The sequence below is a fragment of the Etheostoma spectabile genome, chromosome 2 (genome assembly GCF_008692095.1).
Source record: "Etheostoma spectabile isolate EspeVRDwgs_2016 chromosome 2, UIUC_Espe_1.0, whole genome shotgun sequence".
NCBI classification, from domain to species: domain Eukaryota; kingdom Metazoa; phylum Chordata; class Actinopteri; order Perciformes; family Percidae; genus Etheostoma; species Etheostoma spectabile.
The window spans coordinates 1390676-1411673 of NC_045734.1; the positions used below are offsets into that span (position 1 = coordinate 1390676).

The 20998-nt window shown below is 41.6% G+C and overlaps 1 protein-coding gene across 1 annotated transcript in view; it reads right to left on the minus strand.

The window, feature by feature from the left end:
• LOC116694632 (VPS10 domain-containing receptor SorCS3-like) overlaps window positions 1–20998 on the minus strand; it is a 314801-nt gene that overhangs the window by 23817 nt on the left and 269986 nt on the right. Inside the window, 5 exon segments of the mRNA XM_032524420.1 lie at window positions 7921–8033; window positions 8723–8815; window positions 8818–8845; window positions 12545–12678; window positions 16690–16876. Coding sequence (XP_032380311.1) covers window positions 7921–8033; window positions 8723–8815; window positions 8818–8845; window positions 12545–12678; window positions 16690–16876 — 555 coding nt within the window.

The window sequence follows — 20998 nt, forward strand, 5'->3', positions numbered from 1 at the left end:
GTCAGTTGAAATAAACCTTTTATTGTAAGAAAACTGGTTTAATTTGTTATGAATCTATTTTAAAAATATCAGAATTCATATCGATATTGCAATATCACATTTTGTCACTAACGTGCAACCCTAGTGTGTGTGTGTGTGTGTGGTGTGTGTGTGTGTGTGTTGTGTCTGTGTCTGTGTGTTGGGAGTGAAGCTGCTAAATGTCAAGGGCTGAGAGGAGACGGATGCAGAACGTGGTAGTACAGTGTGTGTGGTGTGTGTGTGTGTGTGTGTGTGTTGTGTGTGTGTGTGTGTGTGTGTGTGCGTGAGAGAGACAGAGAGTGAGTCAAATATAAAAAGCTTCAAGTAGACTCTAATAATATAATCATATTGTTTCTTCCACTAATTAAAATATTGACTTTACTGCCACTTCTGTTTCTGCTTCTCTATCATATTTATATGTGTGATTCATAAACTACATCACATAAAAAACTACCTCTGTCCCTGTTCTGTTTTTAAAGACACATTAGGTTTATTCAGTCAGATTGATTGTCAAACTGGAAATGTCCCCGGGTTTTGCCCTCTTTGGGGATTATGTTCCCAGTTTTGATCTCAGACATCCGGTGACTTTGTATCATATCAGAATATTCTATAACTGTTAAGCCCACTATGAACATTAAAATACGCTTAACCATGTGTCCTGTATCATAGCTACTTGAATGAACTTTTGTAGCAAAACAAATGCGTGAAAATCAGTTGAGTATTCAGTGAGGGTGAGTAATTAAATGCGCTGACAGCCAAACACATTCCTCTGAGTGGAGCGGGTGACCTGTCTAAGATGGCGGCCCCACGGCTCGTCAGCGCCAGTAGGCAGTAGAGGTCGATGCGGCGTCTACTCTTTACATGTCTATGGCCTGTTCTGCCAATCTTCCCAGCCCTTATCACATGGGCAATTAATGTTTCCACGTGACTATCCAAAATTCTGATGCCAGGCATGGAACCTAAAGCGGAAGACTGAGCCTATAGAAAATGTGTTTTGCATTTGGACATACAATTTGTTCAAAATGAAAACCAATGAAATTAATAATGATTTCAGGTTTTTCTAAGCAGAATTGTATTTTTTTTAATCCCATAATTCCTAAAATTTCAAAGCAGATTTTCTATGCTGTATTCTGATTAAAAGGTTCCCCCAATGTGTGTGTGTGTGTGTGTGTGTGGTGGTGTGGTGTGTGGGTGTGTGTGTGGGTGGTGTGTGTGCGCAAGGGCCCAGGAAAAAAAATATTTGCACCACAGCCAACCACAATTATGTTCCACTGCTGCTTAAAATGATTAAGGATTTAAATTTCATTTTAACTCAGGTCTCTCTTCAAAAGCGTTAGCACTTTGTGGTAATTTGCTAAATTGCTCAGTTCTCAGTAGTGCATGGATAACTTTACTCCGTCGATATCACAAGATCACACGAGAATTACGGGATCACGTAACACAAAAATCCATCTCGTCAGGCTTTGAGTAATGTGTTTGTGTCAGTGGAACGAACCAATCAGCATCCTATGAGGAGCCACGAGCTTTGTGTTAGCTCCAGTCGTGGTTTAGGCGTATGCTCTTTAAAAACAACAATGGCGAACGCGATAGACAGATTCTTTATCCAATGACCTTTCAGGTGCTTTTATAAAGTGCCAATAATGGCTTCTCAGATGGTTCTGGCACATTAGGGACTCCCAAACACTGAACCTGAAGCCTTTAGACCCAATGAAAGGCAGTGATACACCCTTGGCAGGCTAACTGGTCTTGATCAAAATCACTTATCAAAGAAAGCTGTGAAAAGTCTGCGAAAAATGCACTGACAAAATTAAAGTAGCAAACCTCAGTGACTTAAAACATGTTACCGTGACTACAATAATGTTAAAAATGCAGACAAATGGTAACATATTGCGTATCATCCAAAGGTTTTCCACGGATAAAACAGGTGGCAGTTTACCAAAACATCTTGTGTTTGTGCATCTGCATCAGTTATTACAATATGAGCCTGTTGGCAGATGCATTTTAGCCACGTAACCATAATTTCATCCACAGACTAAAAGAGTTTATTACATGGCTTGGTTAAATTCTAATGGAGAAAGCGATCTGTTATTTTCTTGATAACAGACCGCTGCTAAGTATCACATCGTTGCCATAGACGCAGGAGGACAGCTTGTGTCCATTCAAACAATGACAGCAGATCTGGTGAGCGTCTATCGCTACATCTTTATAGGTAGTCTATGATCGCTACGCGGTAACAGCCGTAGGGACAACAATGCTAATTAGTTAGCTTAGCTACATTTCAACATGTTTACCTTTAACTTACAGGTGTTAAAAAAAGAAACAAGATGAAGGAGGACATAAATGTCATTGTACTTATTTCCATTCTATTTTTTATTGACCGTGTCTTACTTCAACATCAACGGAAATGTTCAGGTTAATGTGAGAGCAGTTAGAGCAGTCAATAACCCGCTAGCTCACTTCCGCTAATATTATGTCAACCCGCAGTGATTGAACAGCAGCTGGGTAAAGGGATTCATCCACTTAGCAAGCAACCGTCCCGCTGTTGTGGCCGGCGTTGTTGCGTGCAACAGAGTCCGCGGATCATGTCCCTGCACCGGGGATCGCGTCCCACGTCTGACGGTCCGTGTCATGGCAGTTCTTGAAATGGTCATGTTCCAAAATCGTGACATGTACACGTAATGAACTCGAAAATCGTGACATGTACACTAATTAATAAATCTAAATTACGTGACCATTTCACAAACTGGCAGGAGACCGGGTTGCTATGATAGCCCAACTCATAAAAATATACGGCTACTACTACAGCCTGTAATGGGGGATGAATTATGATAACATGGGGGAAGATGCACATGTTAAATTGGGAAGCAATGATCGGATTTAAAACCATATCCTCTAAAGGATTCCAAACTATTCCAAAAACAATCCAATTCTACTGTAATCATACTTATGAAATGATTCCAAGTAGGAATCGGATCTGGATGCCCAACTCTAGCGGACCGATGGCTTTGCCAGAAATGTATTTGCTGCCGGAGGGAGAGATACTGTGGTATTGCCAATAAACATCTGCAAATTATTAATTTACTTGGCAAATAGCCATGTAATAAGCAAAATAACGTAGAGCGAGGCTGTCATTAGGGCAAATACAACCCCTTCAGACTGATTCCTGATCACCCTGTCAGGGTTGTAGTCGCTATAACGACCATCTCGCTCTACATTACACCTTACTTAATTGTGACTCAGGATATTCTGCTTTACATGTCAATCTCTGTGATTAGTGAAATGCACAAGCCTTTAATAGCTTGAGAATTCACCAATAACCTTGATTAATAGAAGAGATTTCTACCCTAAGTCAAGTGAGTTTAAACATAAACAAAACCAGTGTGCCTACAGGGTTGTTAACATTGATTTAGTCTAAGTTACCTCTCGTCTAGATGGAGAAATATATTGCTGAAACTAAAACTCTTATTTTACTTTATATGGCATCAAGGGACATCAATCGGCTCGAAAGCATGGACCTGAGTCGGGCTTATCCAGGTTATTCATGAGATCCTCTTAATTTAAATATTCCTCCTAGAGCGCCCACCTGCAGCTCTAATGCTCAATATGTTGGTAAGATGGCCACAAGCAAATGCTATCCGCTATTCATGAGCTGTGAATGGGAAGATGAGTAGCACTTAACAATGATGGGTGAGCTTCCCACACACGCCGAGAGCACTTGCACCCCTCCGTTCAAGTAGTCTAACACACACTCGCAGTCACACACATTAGACACGGTGACAGGTATCATACGCAGGTATCTACCAAGCACACAGGCCACCGGACACACACACACACACACAAACACTCTTTTCAAAAACTCACTTTTGGAAAAATACTTTATGAGGACCAAATGTTGTTTTCCGGTCAATCTCACGGATTTTTTTCCCATCTTGTCAATATCTACATAGGTGTATAGAGGCCCATTTCCAGCAACTATCACTCCAGTGTTCTAATGGTACAATGTGTTTGCTCATTGGCTCAGAAGGCTAATTGATGATTTGAAAACCCTTGTGCAATCATGTTCACACATCTGAAAACAGTTTAGGTTGTTACAGAAGCTATAAAACTGACCTTCCTTTGAGAAGATTGAGTTTCTGGAGCATCACATTTGTGGGGTCAATTAAACGCTCAAAATGGCCAGAAAAAGAGAACTTTCATCTGAAACTTGACAGTCTATTCTTGTCCTTAGAAATGAAGGCTATTCAATGCGAGACATTGCTAAGAAATTGAAGATTTCCTACAACGGTGTGTACTACTCCCTTCAGAGTACAGCACAAACAGGCTCTAACCAGAGTAGAAAAAGAAGTGGGATGCCGCGTTGCACAACTGAGCAAGAAGATAAGTACATTAGAGTCTCTAGTTTGAGAAACAGACGCCTCACGGTCCCCAACTGGCATCTTCATTAAATAGTACCCGCAAAACACCAGTGTCAACATCTACAATGAAGAGGTGGCTGCGGGATTCTGGGCTTTAGGGCAGAGTGGCAAAGAAAAAGCCATATCTGAGACTGGCCAATAAAAGAAAAAGATTAAGATGGGCAAAAGAACACAGACATTGGACAGAGGAAGACTGGAAAAAAGTGTTGTGGACGGATGAATCCAAGTTTGAGGTGTTTGGATCACAAAGAAGAACGTTTGTGAGACGCAGAACAAATGAAAAGATGCTGGAAGAATGCCTGACGCCATCTGTTAAGCATGGTGGAGGTAATATGATGGTCTGGGGTTTCTTTGGTGCTGGTAAGGTGGGAGATTTGTACAGGGTAAAAGGGATTCTGAATAAGGAAGGCTATCACTCCATTTTGCAACGCCATGCCATACCCAGTGGACAGCGCTTGATTGGAGCCAATTTCATCCTACAACAGGACAGTGACCCTAAACACACCTCCAAATTTTGCAAGAACTATTTAGAGCAGAAGCAGGCAGCTGGTATTCTATCGGTAAGGGAGTGGCCAGCGCAGTCACCAGATCTGAACCCCATTGAGCTGTTGTGGGAGCAGCTTGACCGTATGGTACGCAAGAAGTGCCCATCCAACCAATCCAACTTGTGGGAGTTGCTTCTGGAAGCGTGGGGTGCAATTTCTCCAGATTACCTCAACAAATTAACAGCTAGCATGCCAAAGGTCTGCAATGCTGTAATTACTGCAAATGGAGGATTCTTTGATGAAAGCAAAGTTTGATGTAAAAAAAAAAATCTTATTTAAAATACAAATCATTATTTCTAACCTTGTCAATGTCTTGCCTCTATTTTCTATTCATTTCACTACGTATGGTGGTGAATAAGTGTGACTTTCAGGAAAACCCAAAATTGTTTGGGTGACCCCAAACTTTTGAACGGTAGTGTTTGTGTGTGTGTGTGTATATATATATATATACACAGTGGTGTGAAAAAGTGTTTGCCCCCTTCCTCATTTCCTGTTCCTTTGCATGTTTGTCACACTTAAGTGTTTCGGAACATCAAACCAATTTAAACAATAGTCAAGGACAACACAAGTAAACACAAAATACAATTTGTAAATGAAGGTGTTTATTATTAAAGGTAAAAAAAAATCCAAACCATCATGGCCCTGTGTGAAAAAGTGATTGCCCCCTAAACCTAATAACTGGTTGGGCCACCCTTAGCAGCAAAACTGCAACCAAGCGTTTGTGATAACGTGCAATGAGGCTTTTACAGCGTCCTGGAGGAATTTGGCCCACTCATCTTTGCAGAATTGTCCTAATTCAGTTACATTAGAGGGTTTTCGAGCATGAACGGCCTTTTTAAGGTCATACCACAACATCTCAATAGGATTCAGGTCAGGACTTTGGCTAGGCCACTCCAAAGTCTTCATTTTGTTTTTCTTCAGCCATTCGGTGGTGGACTGCTGGTGTATTTAGGATCATTGTCCTGCTGCAGAACCCAAGTTTGTTTCAGCTTGAGTACACAAACAGATGGTCGGACATTCTCCTTCAGGATCTCTTGGTAGACAGCAGAATTCATAGTTCCTTTTATCACGGCAAGTCTTCCAGGTCCTGAAGCAGCAAAACAGCCCCAGACCATCACACTACCACCACCATATTTTACTGTTGGTATAATGTTCTTTGTAGGAAATGCAGTGTTCCTTCTACGCCAGATATACTTGGACACACACCTTCCAAAGAGTTCCACTTTTGTCTCATCGGTCCACATCAAGATGTGCTGTGGAGAAATTGAGACGAGCTTTGATGTTCTTTTTGCTCAGCAGTGGTTTTCTCCTTGGAACTCTGCCATGCAGGCCATTTTTGCCCAGTCTTTTCCTGATGGTGGAGGCATGAACGCTGACCTTAACTGAAGCAAGTGAGGCCTGCAGTTCTTTGGACGTTGTTGTGGGGTCTTTTGTGACCTCTTGGATGAGTCGTCACTGCGCTCTTGGGGTAATTTTGGGCGGCTGGCCACTCCTGGGAGGTTCACCACTGTTCCATGTCTTCGCTATTTGTGGATAATGGCTCTCACTCTGGTTCGCTGGATTCCCAAAGCTTTGGAAATGGCTTTATAACCCTTTCCAGACTGATAGATCTCAATTACTTTCTTTCTCAATTGTTCCTGAATTTCTTCGGGTTTTGGCATGATGTGTAGCTTTTAAGGATCTTCTGGTGGACCTTACTGTGTCAAGCAGCTCCTATTTAAGTGATGCCTTGATTGTGAACAGGTGGGGCAATAATCAGGCCTGGGTGTGGCTAGAGAAATTGAACTCAGGTGTGGACAACCACAGTTATAGTATGTTTTAACAAGGGGGGCAATCACTTTTTCACACAGGGCCATGATGGTTTGGATTTTTTTTCACCTTTAATAATAAACACCTTCATTTACAAATTGCATTTTGTGTTTACTTGTGTTGTCCTTGACTATTGTTTAAATTGGTTTGATGTTCCGAAACACTTAAGTGTGACAAACATGCAAAGGAACAGGAAATGAGGAAGGGGGCAAACACTTTTTCACACCACTGTATATCTTGCAAAAGACACATTTTTTGTGTTAGATGAAAGAAAATATCAGTAGAAAACTACACTTTAATTGATAATTGTTCTGGCCTGGGTAGCACACCTTGTAGAGCAGACACCCATATATACATTGGCTCGGTACTTGACGCAGTGGCCGCAGATTTGACTCCGAATTGCGGCCCTTTCCTACATGTCATTCTCTTCTCTCTTCCCTGTCATGTCTAAACTGTCCTTTCATAATAAAGGCCTAAAAATGGCACTTACATTCAAGTGCCATTTATTTTCAATTCAATGTTAAAGAATGTATTGTATGTAAACATATTTCCACTCATTTGTTTTAGATTCAACAAGTAGTTTTTTGTACCTAAGCCAAATACTGAAGGCAGCAGGAATGCAGAACTGAGTACACTTTAATATCTGTAACATTATTGGCATAGCGTATAATATTTTCCTCATATTGTGTGGCCCTAATTTCATTTCAATTTTTTTATGCTTTCTCTGTGACATGTTTGTGTTGTGACGCAACAGATTGTTGATTTTTGATCGGAGACAATGAAGGGTAATCTATCTATTCTATCTAATTCATTTTGACCATTTTGTAGTTTGCTTTTGTGGTATTATGATAATCTGGTATAACAGGAGATGGAAGCGTAGAAATATCTAAAAGAAGCGCTGCCACACCTATCTGATGATAAATCCCAGGGTGGCCTGAGGGCATCCTCTTGTTGCACCACTGAGTATTGGGTAGCAGAGTTAATTAGGGTATAGGAAATAATTGAGAAATTGTAAGGTGAGAAAGACAATCGAAGATAAAAAAAAAAGACAGAAAAGGAAAGGAGCTGAAGAAAGACAGAAGGATGGACGGAAGAGAAAGAGGCAAAGGACAGAATAAATGAAAATCACTAACTTGAAGCAGAGCCTTCTTAATTACTCTCCCCACATCCTGTCTCCACTCGGGTACGTCGGGGTTGAACTCATCCAGATTCGGGGAGAAAGATAAAAGTAGCGATTTGAAGAATTCTGTCGAGGAGAGTCGAGGGAGAATCAGCCATTAGTTCACTCGGATCCGAGGGCATTATTCTCAGGGAGCTGCGCCAACTGTCATTTTGCTCAAGTTGAGTTCAGGTAGTTAACACTTGATGAAAAGAAGAGGGTTTCTCATAACTCCTTCCCTTCCCTTTGGCTAAATGTACCAGATGCACTCCTAGATAATTAGAAAATGTCACAGTTTTATGCCAAGCCATCCGCTGGTAATAAATCACTGTATTTTACAGACACTTGCTGCCGGATTACTTCCTTTTCAATGAAGACATATTCTTTAGAGGTCCTAACAGTAATAAGATTCATGTTACTCAAGTAGGAGCTGACAGTACAAGCATCTGACCAATCGTATGTATTCTGAAATATTTAATTGCTATACATACAACTGCATTGCTGATCATCATGGTTGCTCTTAATACTTTAGCGTGTCCCAATTCACGGGCAAATTAGCACTCATTTAAATACATAATGCTTAATTTGCATAGTTAAACATAAGATTTCAGAAAACTTGTGATACAAAACAATCTTTGTCTTAATGTTAGTAATCAACTGGGGAGGCTTCATGGTGATATCTGTTTTCCCAGTCATTCACCTGCACTGTCTCCGCTTATAAAAGGAAAATATACCAGCAGTTAGCTCCAGGACACAATAAGAAAACAAATACTGACCTTTGACTGCTATGGTCTTGGTGTCCTGCAGTATGGTGTTGGCTGCAGCCACCTGGACTGTGATGGTGTGCATTCCGTCCATGGAGAAGGTTGTGAAATACTCCCGTCCAGTGTTATCACAGGCTGGAAGTGCAAAAAGGTCCAAAATAATGTTACACTTCTCAATCACGTGGAACAGACTTTATTAACCAGAGATTTCCGGTTATCTTGCCTTCATCAGGGCGGTGTCCCAGGTTGACTCTGGTTTCATTATATGTCTATCCATCAGGGGGTGTCACTTATACATTATCAAAATGTGATTTGTTTGAGAGTAATCAGATTTTTGGTTATTGTTAAGGTCAACTGTAGATCTACTTGAAAATGAGTTGGGTTATCCAGAAGTATTAATGTCATATTAATATATTCAACCGTATTTTCTTATGTCTGATGGGAAAAACAATCTTTGACATTGGTCCAGTATTAAGCGAGATCGCTGCGGTCGGCAGTTGAGAAACAAGCTACAATGGAAGTTAATGGGATAATTATCCAGCTTTTATATACACTACCGGTCAAAAGTTTGGGGTCACTCACAAATTTCCATTGCACTCCATTGTAGACCGAATACCAGCTGAGATCAGTTGCATTGTTTTTTTAACCAGGGCAGCAGTTTTCAGATTACATTATGTGCTGACATAATTGCAAAAGAGTTCGCCAATGTTTTTCTAGTTAGTTTTTTAAAATGATATCAGATTAGTAAACATAATGTGCCTTTGGAACATTGGGTGAATGGTTGCTGATAATGGGTAATGTAGATATTGCATTAAAGATCAGCCACCCACTCAGATCAGCTGGTATTATGTCTATAATGGAGAGGAATACAAATTTGTATGTGAACCCAAACTTTTGGCCGGTAGTGTACCTTCAAAGACGTGTCTGGCAATATCTAAGGAAGTCGACCTATCTGTTAAAGTGTAAGATCCTTCTTTTCAACATAAAAACATCTGCGGAAAACTGTGAAACAAAACAATACTATGAAAAGCCGTTTTGGGTCGTCTTTCCACTTTCCCAACCGTCACAACTCTAGGTGCGTCTGTGACACCCACAAATGTATGGTCACAATCTCCATCTTCGACCGCTTATCCGGTGTCGGGTCGCGGGGGCAGCAGCTCCAGTAGGGGGCCCCAAACTTCCCTTTCCCGAGCCACATCAACCAGCTACGACTGGGGGATCCCGAGGCGTTCCCAGGCCAGGTTGGAGATATAATCTCTCCACCTAGTCCTAGGTCTTCCCCGGGGCCTCCTCCCAGCTGGACGTGCCTGGAACACCTCCCTAGGGAGGCGCCCAGGAGGCATCCTTACCAGATGCCCGAACCACCTCAACTGGCTCCTTTCGACGCGAAGGAGCAGCGGCTCTACTCTGAGCTCCTCTCGGATGACTGTGCTTCTCACCCTATCTCTAAGGGAGACGCCAGCCACCCTCCTGAGGAAACCCATTTCGGCCGCTTGTACCCTGGATCTTGTTCTTTCGGTCATGACCCAGCCTTCATGACCATAGGTGAGGGTAGGAACGAAAATTGCCCGGTAGATCGAGAGCTTTGCCTTCTGGCTCAGCTCTCTTTTCGTCACAACAGTGCGATAAACAGAATGTAATACCGCACCAGCTGCTCCGATTCTCCGACCAATCTCACGCTCCATAGTCCCCTCACTCGCGAACAAGACCCCAAGGTACTTAAACTCCTTCACTTGGGGTAAGGACTCACTCCCTACCCGAAGAAAGCACTCCATCGGTTTCCTGCTGAGAACCATGGCCTCAGATTTAGAGGTGCTGATCCTCATCCCAGCCGCTTCACACTCGGCTGCAAACCGATCCAGTGAGTGCTGAAGGTCACAGACCGATGATGCTATCAAGACCACATCATCTGCAAAAAGCAGCGATGAGATCCCGAGCCCACCGAACTGTAACCCCTCCCCGCCCCGACTACGCCTTGATATCCTGACCATAAATATTACAAACAGGATTGGTGACAAAGCGCAGCCCTGGCGGAGGCCAACCCTCACCTGGAACGAGTCCGACTTACTGCCGAGAACCCGGACACAGCTCTCGCTTTGGTCATACAGAGATTGGATGGCCCTAAGAAGGGACCCCCTCACTCCATACTCCCGCAGCACCTCCCACCGTTTCTCCCGGGGGACCCGGTCATACGCCTTCTCCAGATCCACAAAACACATGTAGACTGGTTGGGCATACTCCCAGGCTCCCTCCAGGATCCTTGTGAGAGTAAAGATCTGGTCCGTTGTTCCACGACCAGGACAGAATCCGCACTGTTCCTCTTCAATCAGAGGTTTGACTATCGGCCGAACCCTCCTTTCCAGCACCTTGGAGTAGACTTTACCAGGGAGGCTGAGAAGTGTGATACCCCTGTAATTGGCACACACCCTCTGGTCCCCCTTTTTGAAGAGGGGAACCACCACCCCAGTCTGCCACTCCTTCGGCACTGTCCCAGACTTCCACGCAATGGTGAAGAGGTGTGTCAACCAAGACAGCCCCTCCACACCCAGAGCCTTCAGCATTTCTGGACGGATCTCATCAATCCCTGGGGCTTTGCCGCTGTGGAGTTGTTTGACTACCTCAGCGACCTCCACAATGGTCACAATTGTTATGTTTATAATCTGATTATATGTAATTTTCTGTTAAAGAGACCAGGTTTAAATGTGTGGTTGATGCCTTTACAAGTGTCCCTGCCACAAGGGGTAGTGTCGTTATGTGAGCGCTAGTTGGGACAACGGCTTCCGTCCCTCAGACAGAGGACAGCCTGCTGAACTAACGCAACTAATGTGTCCTGTCTCTCCTTTTCCTGCATCGAAACCGGTTAGTAAGTGTGCGTAACACCAAAATATGTTTTGCAGCACTATTAAACCATTTGGAACATTATCGGAGAAGGTTTGAGGCAGAAAATGTGTGTTTTCTTTGAGTTAGAAACTTGTATTTCTATACACTGTCTATACAAAGTCACAAAATGGCAGCCGTATTGTCGTACTTTTATTTATTTTTACTGCAGTTGACATAGACACTTGACATAGATTATAAGTGTGTAGTTGTAACAATGTATTGTTTATTAAGGTTTGGTAAATGTGTTATGCAGGGTGAAGAGAGAAACAAGTTAATATGCTTAACTACAGCTAGTAAATGTCAGAGAACATATTAAGATCACAACCATGTTGGTAATGTTTGGTACAGTGTGACTTAAAAACAGATTGCTAAGTTCATTGACTATACTTTGTTATTTCAGTGGTTAAAAATATGATAATTTTGTGTTGCAATGTGAATGGCAAATTTGGGAAATAAGTGAATGAGTTTAATAAGAAGGATGTGAAGTCTGTTAAAAGGAAAATGAAAGAAAGGTATAAATCCTGTTAATAAAGACAGAGGACAGCCTGCTGAACGCAACTAATGTGTCCTGTCCTTCCTTTTCCTGCATCAAAACAGGGCATATTTATCTGTTAATAGGTGCTTGAGGCCTGTAACACGTCCGCAAAATAGCCTTGGAAAAGAATGTGTTTGTCCCTGTAGGGAGGCGAGCTGTGGAATTAAAAAGGCTCTCAAATGTGTGATGAGTCTTTTACTTTAAAAACATAATTTGATTGTCGGATCTTTAAAATGCCAACAAAAAGAAACTGGAAGGTGAGGGACATCCGGCGATTTTGACTAATTTGGTCCAGACGGAAATATGAAAATGTCAGTCAATTACCAGGTTTAATTATGATAATGGCTTTTATACAGTACATATCTTTCTATGCAAAAGAAACAATTGTGTATTAATGAGCCTTGTCCTGGAAGAATTACCTCAGTATTGTTGCCTAGCCACCAGAAGTAAGTAACAGTCCGTGGGTGGCTGGGTAAGACCACTGCTGTGATGTTCACCTCCTTGTTCTTTATGACTACGAAGGGAGCGAGAAGCTGGACATGCTCAACTAGACCTGAGAAAGAAAGAGCAAATAGGAGTTGATATTAGGCATGGGTACTCATAAGGCTCTCTTCAGAGTTCAAATAAAAAAAGCCCCCCAAAAAAATGGTAAATTTAAATCACATGGGGTGTGAAGCTTGTTTCAGTTTCAGGGAGAGAAAATCCTCCAAACACCATCACTTTTATATGACAGGTTACTGTGCTCAGGTTTCCCCCCACAATCCAAAGACCTGCGTCTCAGGTGAAATGATAAAAGTTCTATGCTTTTGGGGAAAGGGCTCCCCCATACCAGAACAAATAAGTGAAAAAATGGAAAATATTCACTCATATCAAAAAACCCAAGCCAAGTACGGTTTCGATAACACCTCATTCATCCCGGGGTATCAAAAAGTATGTAAAACACTTTTCTTTTCTTTTTTAATTTTGGTCAAAATTTTTAAATTAGTGCGTGTGTGTGTTCAAAGAAAATATTGGAGTAATGGGGGCTTTTCCTGTCGGGACTGTTCAACCGCCTTTCTCAGGGGAAAATGAGGGAAACGAATCAAAGTGTCTGTAGAGTCAACGTTAAAAAAAAAAAGTGCTTCCAATTGGCCTCTTTTTCCCCCCAAGCAACAAAACACACCCCAAAAACACACACACACCCACACACCACACACACCACACAACACACACACACACACACCATATAAAATGTAGCTTAGGGTTCTTGCTCAAGGCCAAAATGTGGCTTCGGTTAAATGATGAAAAGTGAAAAGAAAAAAACAAGATGATGAATGGTTACCACATACATCTATTCATAGACAGTATGTACAAATGACAGATGGGTATAACCATAAAACCTCTCTCACAGTGAATAGCAATTCAATATTTTGGATATGTGTCGTATAGCTATTCAGTGGCAAATGTATGAATAACATGTATTTATTTTGTGTTTTCCTCTTTTTCATGCTATGTACAACAGCATTTAAGTCAGTGAAGTCATGGAAATGGATTATTATGCGACTGTAGAACATGTACAAAATGTGTAAAATGAAAGGGGAACTCTGGTTTTATACATACAGTTCATGAGGAGGAAAACCTGTGTAGTCTAATAAATGTCTACAAGTGGTGTCACTGGAGTTAGCGCCGGTTGGGTCTAAAGACTACGTTTGAAAATAAAAAAAATTCTGGGTGTAATAGCAAGCCAGAATAGCAGACCTCTGTAGCCCATGACAGTAGCTGTAAAACACCCAAATCTCCGACTGCACTGTTGCATTTTGAGTAATGTACGCATCAAGCTTTTTCCGTCGCTACTGTTTACATTCCGCAAGATGCAAATTCAAAAAATGCACCCGGGGAACGCACTACCATTGTTCTTTTTTCTTGTTTTCTTGTGTAGCATTCTGACCTGCCGCCTCTGACCTGCCGCCCATTATTCTCCCCTTTCATATATAAATGTTTTTAAATGGTTAAATATAATTGTTTCTATGGAGGTTGCCTCTTACTAAGCCCCTTCAGGTTTTTTTCGACAATTGTCCATCACATCTTTTTGTGAAATATATAGTAAAAAAAACTATTGGAGTCCACATCACAGCTATAACAACGCTAATGGCAAACATGGCATTGGCATCACTTTCCGAGTGGTTTGATGAACGATAGAAACACTGAAAGCCAATCAAAATCCATCTGAACTTACAGGAAATCCCGTTCAAACTCCATGTAATAATAAATTTAAGTTTTGCAGGTATGTTAAGTATGGACATTTTGAGCCTTTGCAGTTATGGTCATTGAAAAACTTTTTAATAGAATAGAATAGAAACCCGGGAAATACCACATTTCTTTTAAAACTTGTTTTCTGTGGCAATTTGGTAGTATATAAACATCAGTTTTTGGAGACATACTCATTCCAGTATATCTTGACTAATTATTTGCTGACACATTTGATTTATAGTCTCGCCAAACATCAACTGATCACCAAAGATCTGGCGTGATTGATTCAAAACGACAGACGATCAGATGTTTTTCTGACATTGTCGAGTGGTGATGTTATGTTAAAAAGTCCTTGTGGGTCTGTAACTATGGTGATGTTGACTAAAAATAGTGCCATTCTAACATTGAAAATATGTTGACATCCTGTATTTTTGACACAATACCTTGTGGGTAATGCTGCCAACCTTCCCCACTAAGAACCTAATAGGACCTGACAGGGGTCTAGGTTGCTTTACACTAATCTCAGGGATAAGGTTCCCTGCCACGGACAGATGTAATACACTACTTTCCTTCGAAAAACTGTAATGAAAGGTTTGGGTAGTGCTGTGGTCTGGGGTGTTCCTCTCACCAAGGCTTCTGTTAGCCTTGATCCTCTTTAACCAGAACTAATCTTTATCCCCACTTTAAGATGCTGGGTTTTTGTGTGTGTGTGTGGGAGAGAGTCATTTGGTATTTAATATGGTCATCCGAGAAAATCATTCTAGTAGTTCTTGGCATATCCCCAGCTCAAGTTATTGCCGTTACAAATGCATAAATACAAAACACACAGGCTGCCACATGACGATGGCAAGAGGTTAAATTAAAATGGATTGAACCAATCGATGAAAGAGGAACTAACAAGACAAAGAGACGATTGAAAATATACTGAAAGGATCTTGTATGATTCCCTTCAAATGACTATTTTATTGCCCTTTGATGCTGGTAAGCATGACGCGATGAGAATTATTTTTATGTGTGCTGTTATAATCTGCTCCACTATAGAATACGCCATTGTTTTGCTGTTGTATCCTCAGATAACTCAGTCACAGTGACCTTACAGGCCCAGTTCTCAGTCTCTGCCCACAGTTAAACCTTGCATAAGCAAGTTTGTTATGACCTTTCTCCCAAAAGTTGTCTTGTGTTAATTGCGGCTGCTATATTACATAATCCTGTGTACAGGTCAGTGCAGTTCACTTCCAATGGGTTTAGCATGAATCAACAGTGTGGCATCTTTTTATTATTATTTTTATTTTTATACACTTTCTCTTGCATGATCGAAATAAAGATATCAATCAATCAATCATATTAGTGCAACATATTTTAGCACCTAGAGCTTGGCAACATAACATATACAAATTAAAAGAAACACATTGCATCTTTGAGTTTAATGTTTGCCTTTTCTTAAAGCTGCCATATTTTGCTCATTTTCAGGTTCACAATTGTATTTTGAGGTTGTACCAGAATAGGTTTCCATGGTTTAATTTTCAAAAAACACCATAATTTTTTTGTACTGCACATTGCTGCAAATCCTGTTTTCACTCTGTGTGTTTAGGTCTTTGTTTTAGCTACAGAGTGAGAAATCTCAGTTCTATACTATCTTTGTTGGGAGCTGCACATGCTCAGTAGCTCGGTAAGATCCCATCAGCTAGATAACTCTTTCTCCAGCTTTGGTCAGTCCAAGGCAGGATTAGCTGGGAGACTTCTTCTAGACGAGGGCCACTTGTGGAATACCTGCACTACAGGGACAGGAAGTAGTTCTTTTGGAGATTATGGTCAACTAGTGGCGGTTGGAGCAGTGTTTTGCCATTGAGAAAAAGCTACCTTGCTACAGTTAGCCAACTCGTCTCGGCAAGTGACAAAGAATGTTCTGCAGATGTTGAACAGCTCACCCGGAGACTGAAGACAGAGGACATTCAGAAACCAGATCTCACTCAAAACACCATGGATGGTTAGTTTGTACTGTATGTGTGTGGAAGCACCAGAAACACAAAATAACACCCCAAATCCCCAAAAAAGTGTTTTTTTCATAATATGTGCACTTTCAACTATGAAGAGAATAATACTTCATATTATAGGCACTTCAAGAACCATTGGGGACACCTTTTTCAGTTCCGAGTAGTGGTGTGACGAGACAGGAGATCGGGTTCACGAGACAAGACGAGATTCCAGTAATATCTTAAGGAAAACTTCAATTAAGAGATATTACTGGAAAAATACTTTACTCTGAGAAACAATGTTACAACATAGTGGCGTGAAAAAAAAAAACTAGATTTAAACTTGAAACAGCAGCACTTACATGTGACATGCAGGAAGAGAGTTGTGGCGTCAGAACCCAGCATGTTGTCTGCCAACGCTGTGACACGGAATATTCCGGCAGACTTGTACACGTGTTTGATCCCCTCCTCGGTCCAGCTCAGGTTGGAATAGGACACGGCTGTGCCATCGCCAAAATCCAGCTGGATGTTGGTGCGCATAGAGTCACCCTGAAACACAGCACAGAAGGGACAAATACAGACGCAGATAAACTCTATGGGTGCTACCTTACACTCGGCGCCCAACGCAATTATCTTTGCTATTTTAAGACCGACGCAGTTGTTTATTTCTTGTCCCGCACCCATGTCATTGAAATATCAAATGCACGTCCTACACCCATCTTTGCGCCCATGGGCATGCTGGTCTTACAGGGAGGTGTTTTTAGGTAAATTCTTGCCATATTGCTATCTTGTGGTAGCACAAAGTGATTGCGCCATTGACCAACAAAAACCTGGTCTAAAGTCAATTTCATTTCATTGAATTTTAACAGCACATTAGTAAAATGTGCCTAAGCTCGTGCACAGCACAGGCACACTTTGCTTATTAGACACACAAAGGGAAGCACAACAGCACACAAACCATCAAACCAGTAAAAGTGGATTTGGACACAACCAAAATGCGCCTGCGACAGGTTTACACCATGCGCTTAGATCGTTAAAACAAGCAATAGGCAACTTCTAGAGGCAATATATGATGTGGCATTTCTAAAAAACACTTGTCAATGGAGAGTGGCCAGACTCTCTGTACAAATGAAATGGACCAGAGTCTGGTGGGACCAGAGTCTGGTAGGACCAGGCTACCCTCGCCTAGCCTGGGAACCCGACAAATCTGCCAGTTCATGTTTTGTTTGCTCTGGCAGATGTGTCTGGTCGCCCTCTCTTTTCCAGCTTACCTGGACTGAAAACTTGCAGAGGCTTCACCTTTTACTCAAAATACACGATTAAGTCATTTTTGTCTTACACTGCAATCCTACTGCTAGTTCAGGAAAACCCAACAACTGCCCTTATTTAGCTTTTGAAAATGAATTAACATATTTTAAAATAAATTTCACTCTTACCATAACCAACAGCAGTGGAAACATTATCAATTTATTAACAATTGAATTCATGTTTTTTTGCCAATGAAAAGCAAAAAAACAATCGGTTTGTTTGTTAGAAGAAAAAACCCTGAAAAATCATGGACTGGCTAGAATTCTGGGATGGGAGAAAACGTGCTCTGGTTTATTGGCATTTCTTTAAACCAATCACAATCATCTTGGCCGGCACTAAGCTCCGGACAAAGCCACGGTGCCGCTGCAAAATAACCTCGGTAAGGAACTTGTTTTGGTGGAACATCAACGTTCAAAGGTTGTTTTAGTTGTTAAACATAAAACTCAGATTGGACAGACAGACTAGCTAGCTGTCTGGATTTACCCTGCAGAGATCTGAGGATCAGGAGACATCTCTTACGTTCTAAAACCAGCCTCAGGAGACTGGACCAGCTGACTTCTCTATTGGCTGTGGAATCTGGAGACGTCTCTTATGTTCTAAAACCAGCCTCTGTGACTTGAACAGATGAGCCGCAGCGAAACCATCAGCTGTTTTGAGTTGATATGAGACGGGTCGGTTCAGAACGCTAAAACCTTTCCCTGCAACGTTCTACGGTTTAGTCTCGTTGTGAAACTTTGGTCTGAACTGGGCTTTAGGGTCAAGTGGAATGTTCCCAGATAAGATTTATATGGTGTTACTCATCACCTCCCTCCAGAAAGCATTTAACTTTGTCACACTCCCAGACACATGTCCCTTTAGCCTCACTGCATTTCAAACAAAGGTTGGGTATGTTACTGTTGTTGAGCAGCTAATTTTACAGTTATATATTCCAAAGTTGAAAAGATACAAATTAAAGCCATGTCTGCACATAGTCCAGTTTATCTATTATAAATTTCAGAACCTCAGGAAATGGACAACGGCCGACACGAACACACACACCTAATAACTCGATGATAAAGCCGTAAAGTAAGCTACCTTTCAACTCAGGACAGCGCCACGTCTCACAAATACAGATAGATGGTCTTACTCTGATTACCTTATGCACATGTATGCACTGCATAGTAGGGGGATGGGGGATGGTCAGTAAAGAGGGCTTTTTCATCCGAGAGACGCTGTGATTGGTGGATAGCCAACCAATCCCACTATGATGGAAGCTCTACTTAGCACCAACTGCAATGTTTCGTTTTAAATGACTGTAGCTTACTGGCAGTCTGTCACACGTGGGTGCTGAGTATTTTCACTGGGTGCTTGAGCTCCGGAGCACCCACATTATCGGCACCTATGCTTAAAACATGTGAGAAGTGAATATATGTAGTTTTCTAATCAATCAGTATGATTCTACTGTATTTAAATAATATGCTGGCACTGTTTGCAAATTTATGTTTATTTTTATTTCTATATAATTATATAACACAGTTAGTAATTATGTCTTATGCAGGAAACAATTTGTTTCATAAAACAGGCATTGATGCTCTTTTTTTAACGTAAATTAAGCAAGTAAACAGCTTTATTGATTCATGAATAAAATTGGGCAAAATCCTGCAACTTTGTTGGAGTCTTTGGAGACCTCTGGTTTGTTTAGAAGTACAGTTAAAATAATAACTAAGTAAAATAATGATAACAGTCAGCTTTGATTTATAGTGATCTGGCTGCTTGTCTGTCAGTTTGCTGTATCTGAAATTGTTTTCTATTGCTTAATTCATGTTAAGATTAGAGACTGTGTACCTTTTTTTGGAGAAAATACAATCCCTGGGGGGCTCACCTGGTAGTGTGCGGCCCATGTACAGAGGCTCAGTCCTTGTTGCAGCGGCTGCAGGTTTGCTGCATGTCATCCCCCTCTCTCTCCCCCTTTCATGATCTAATCTGTCCTATAAATAAAGGCAATTAAAGCCCCAAAAGAATCTTTAAAGAAATGACGACTCATCTATACGTTTCTAGTGGCGGTGCCCTTAGTGGCCGTGGTAGTTATGATGGAGGCAAAGCAAAACGTATACAAAGTATCAAAAACAGGTTCCTCATAAGGTGGGAGGTTAGGGGGGTGGATGGGTCAAACCCAGGACTTTCATCCAAGAGATCGGGGTCCGGGTAGCATTTGAAAATAAAAGTGAACTTTTTTTAAATTTATGAACTTCATGTTCAGCGTCACGTTCAATTCAATTGTATTATATTCTTAGTATCAAATCATAACAGTTATATCAAGACACACTACAGATAGAGTAGGTCTAAACCACACTCTGTAATTTACAAATCCCTTTTAAGATGAAACCTCTGACAGAATCAGGCTCTTGGTAGGTGGTGTTTGACGGGGCCGGTTGGGGGTGTGATAAACAGCGGTAAATAGAGATAATGGAACTATGACTAGAAATGGTAGCGTTAGTTGTAGTTCATGGCGTAGCAAGGCACTGCAGGGCGTTACAGGGTGTACTTCAGAAGTGAAGTAACATCTGATTTTAACCCAAACCACAATCTTTTTTTAACATAACTAAGTCGTTTTTGTGCCTGCCACCTAATTACAACGTTGATGGCACGTATAACCCTAACCCTAAGCCTTCAAAACCAAAACAGGTTCATGGATTTGGTGTCAGAAAGGAAGTAGATGTTGAAAGTGTGTCAGTATGATGTCAGCACATGTGCATCTGTGTTTAGCCCCCCACCCCACCATGTTTGACTTTGCATGGTGTGTAGGTCTTCAGCTGCCTGCACCGGTTCCTCTGGGAATCACATCTGGCACTATCTGAGGATCAGCACACACATCAGTGTTGGTGGCCCAGCTGCTACAGTGACCAAATCTGCGCACATCCCCTGAGGCCTGCGAAGGCGAATTCCCAGCCTCCCCTTGGCACATTGTAGCGCAATGCTATTGGGATCTTCATTTGTAACACTGCATTTGCATACAGACTTCGCCAAAACGCACAATAACACCAAAACAAATACACCTATTGTTCATTTTCTCTCTTGTGCACTTTTGCTCCTTCCATCCCTCGCTACCTGAGTTCCTTTCTTTGTGTGCTTCCGAGCGTGTAATAACAGAGGTGGGGGGGTTGGCTGGTTGACACTTTTGAGGATATTTCATGTCACTCTGCCTGCAAAATGATATCTTTGATAAGTGGCTGGTGAGAATTAGAAAACAGCTAAGAACAGGGCCGGACATTGCAGGCATTGTTCAGAGCTGTAATGAGCTGGCATGCAAACAAGACGCCGTCTTGGTGGCGCCAATGTCACTCAGCTCTTCCTTGTGTCTGCTGTCCATTCTGTGTTCACGTT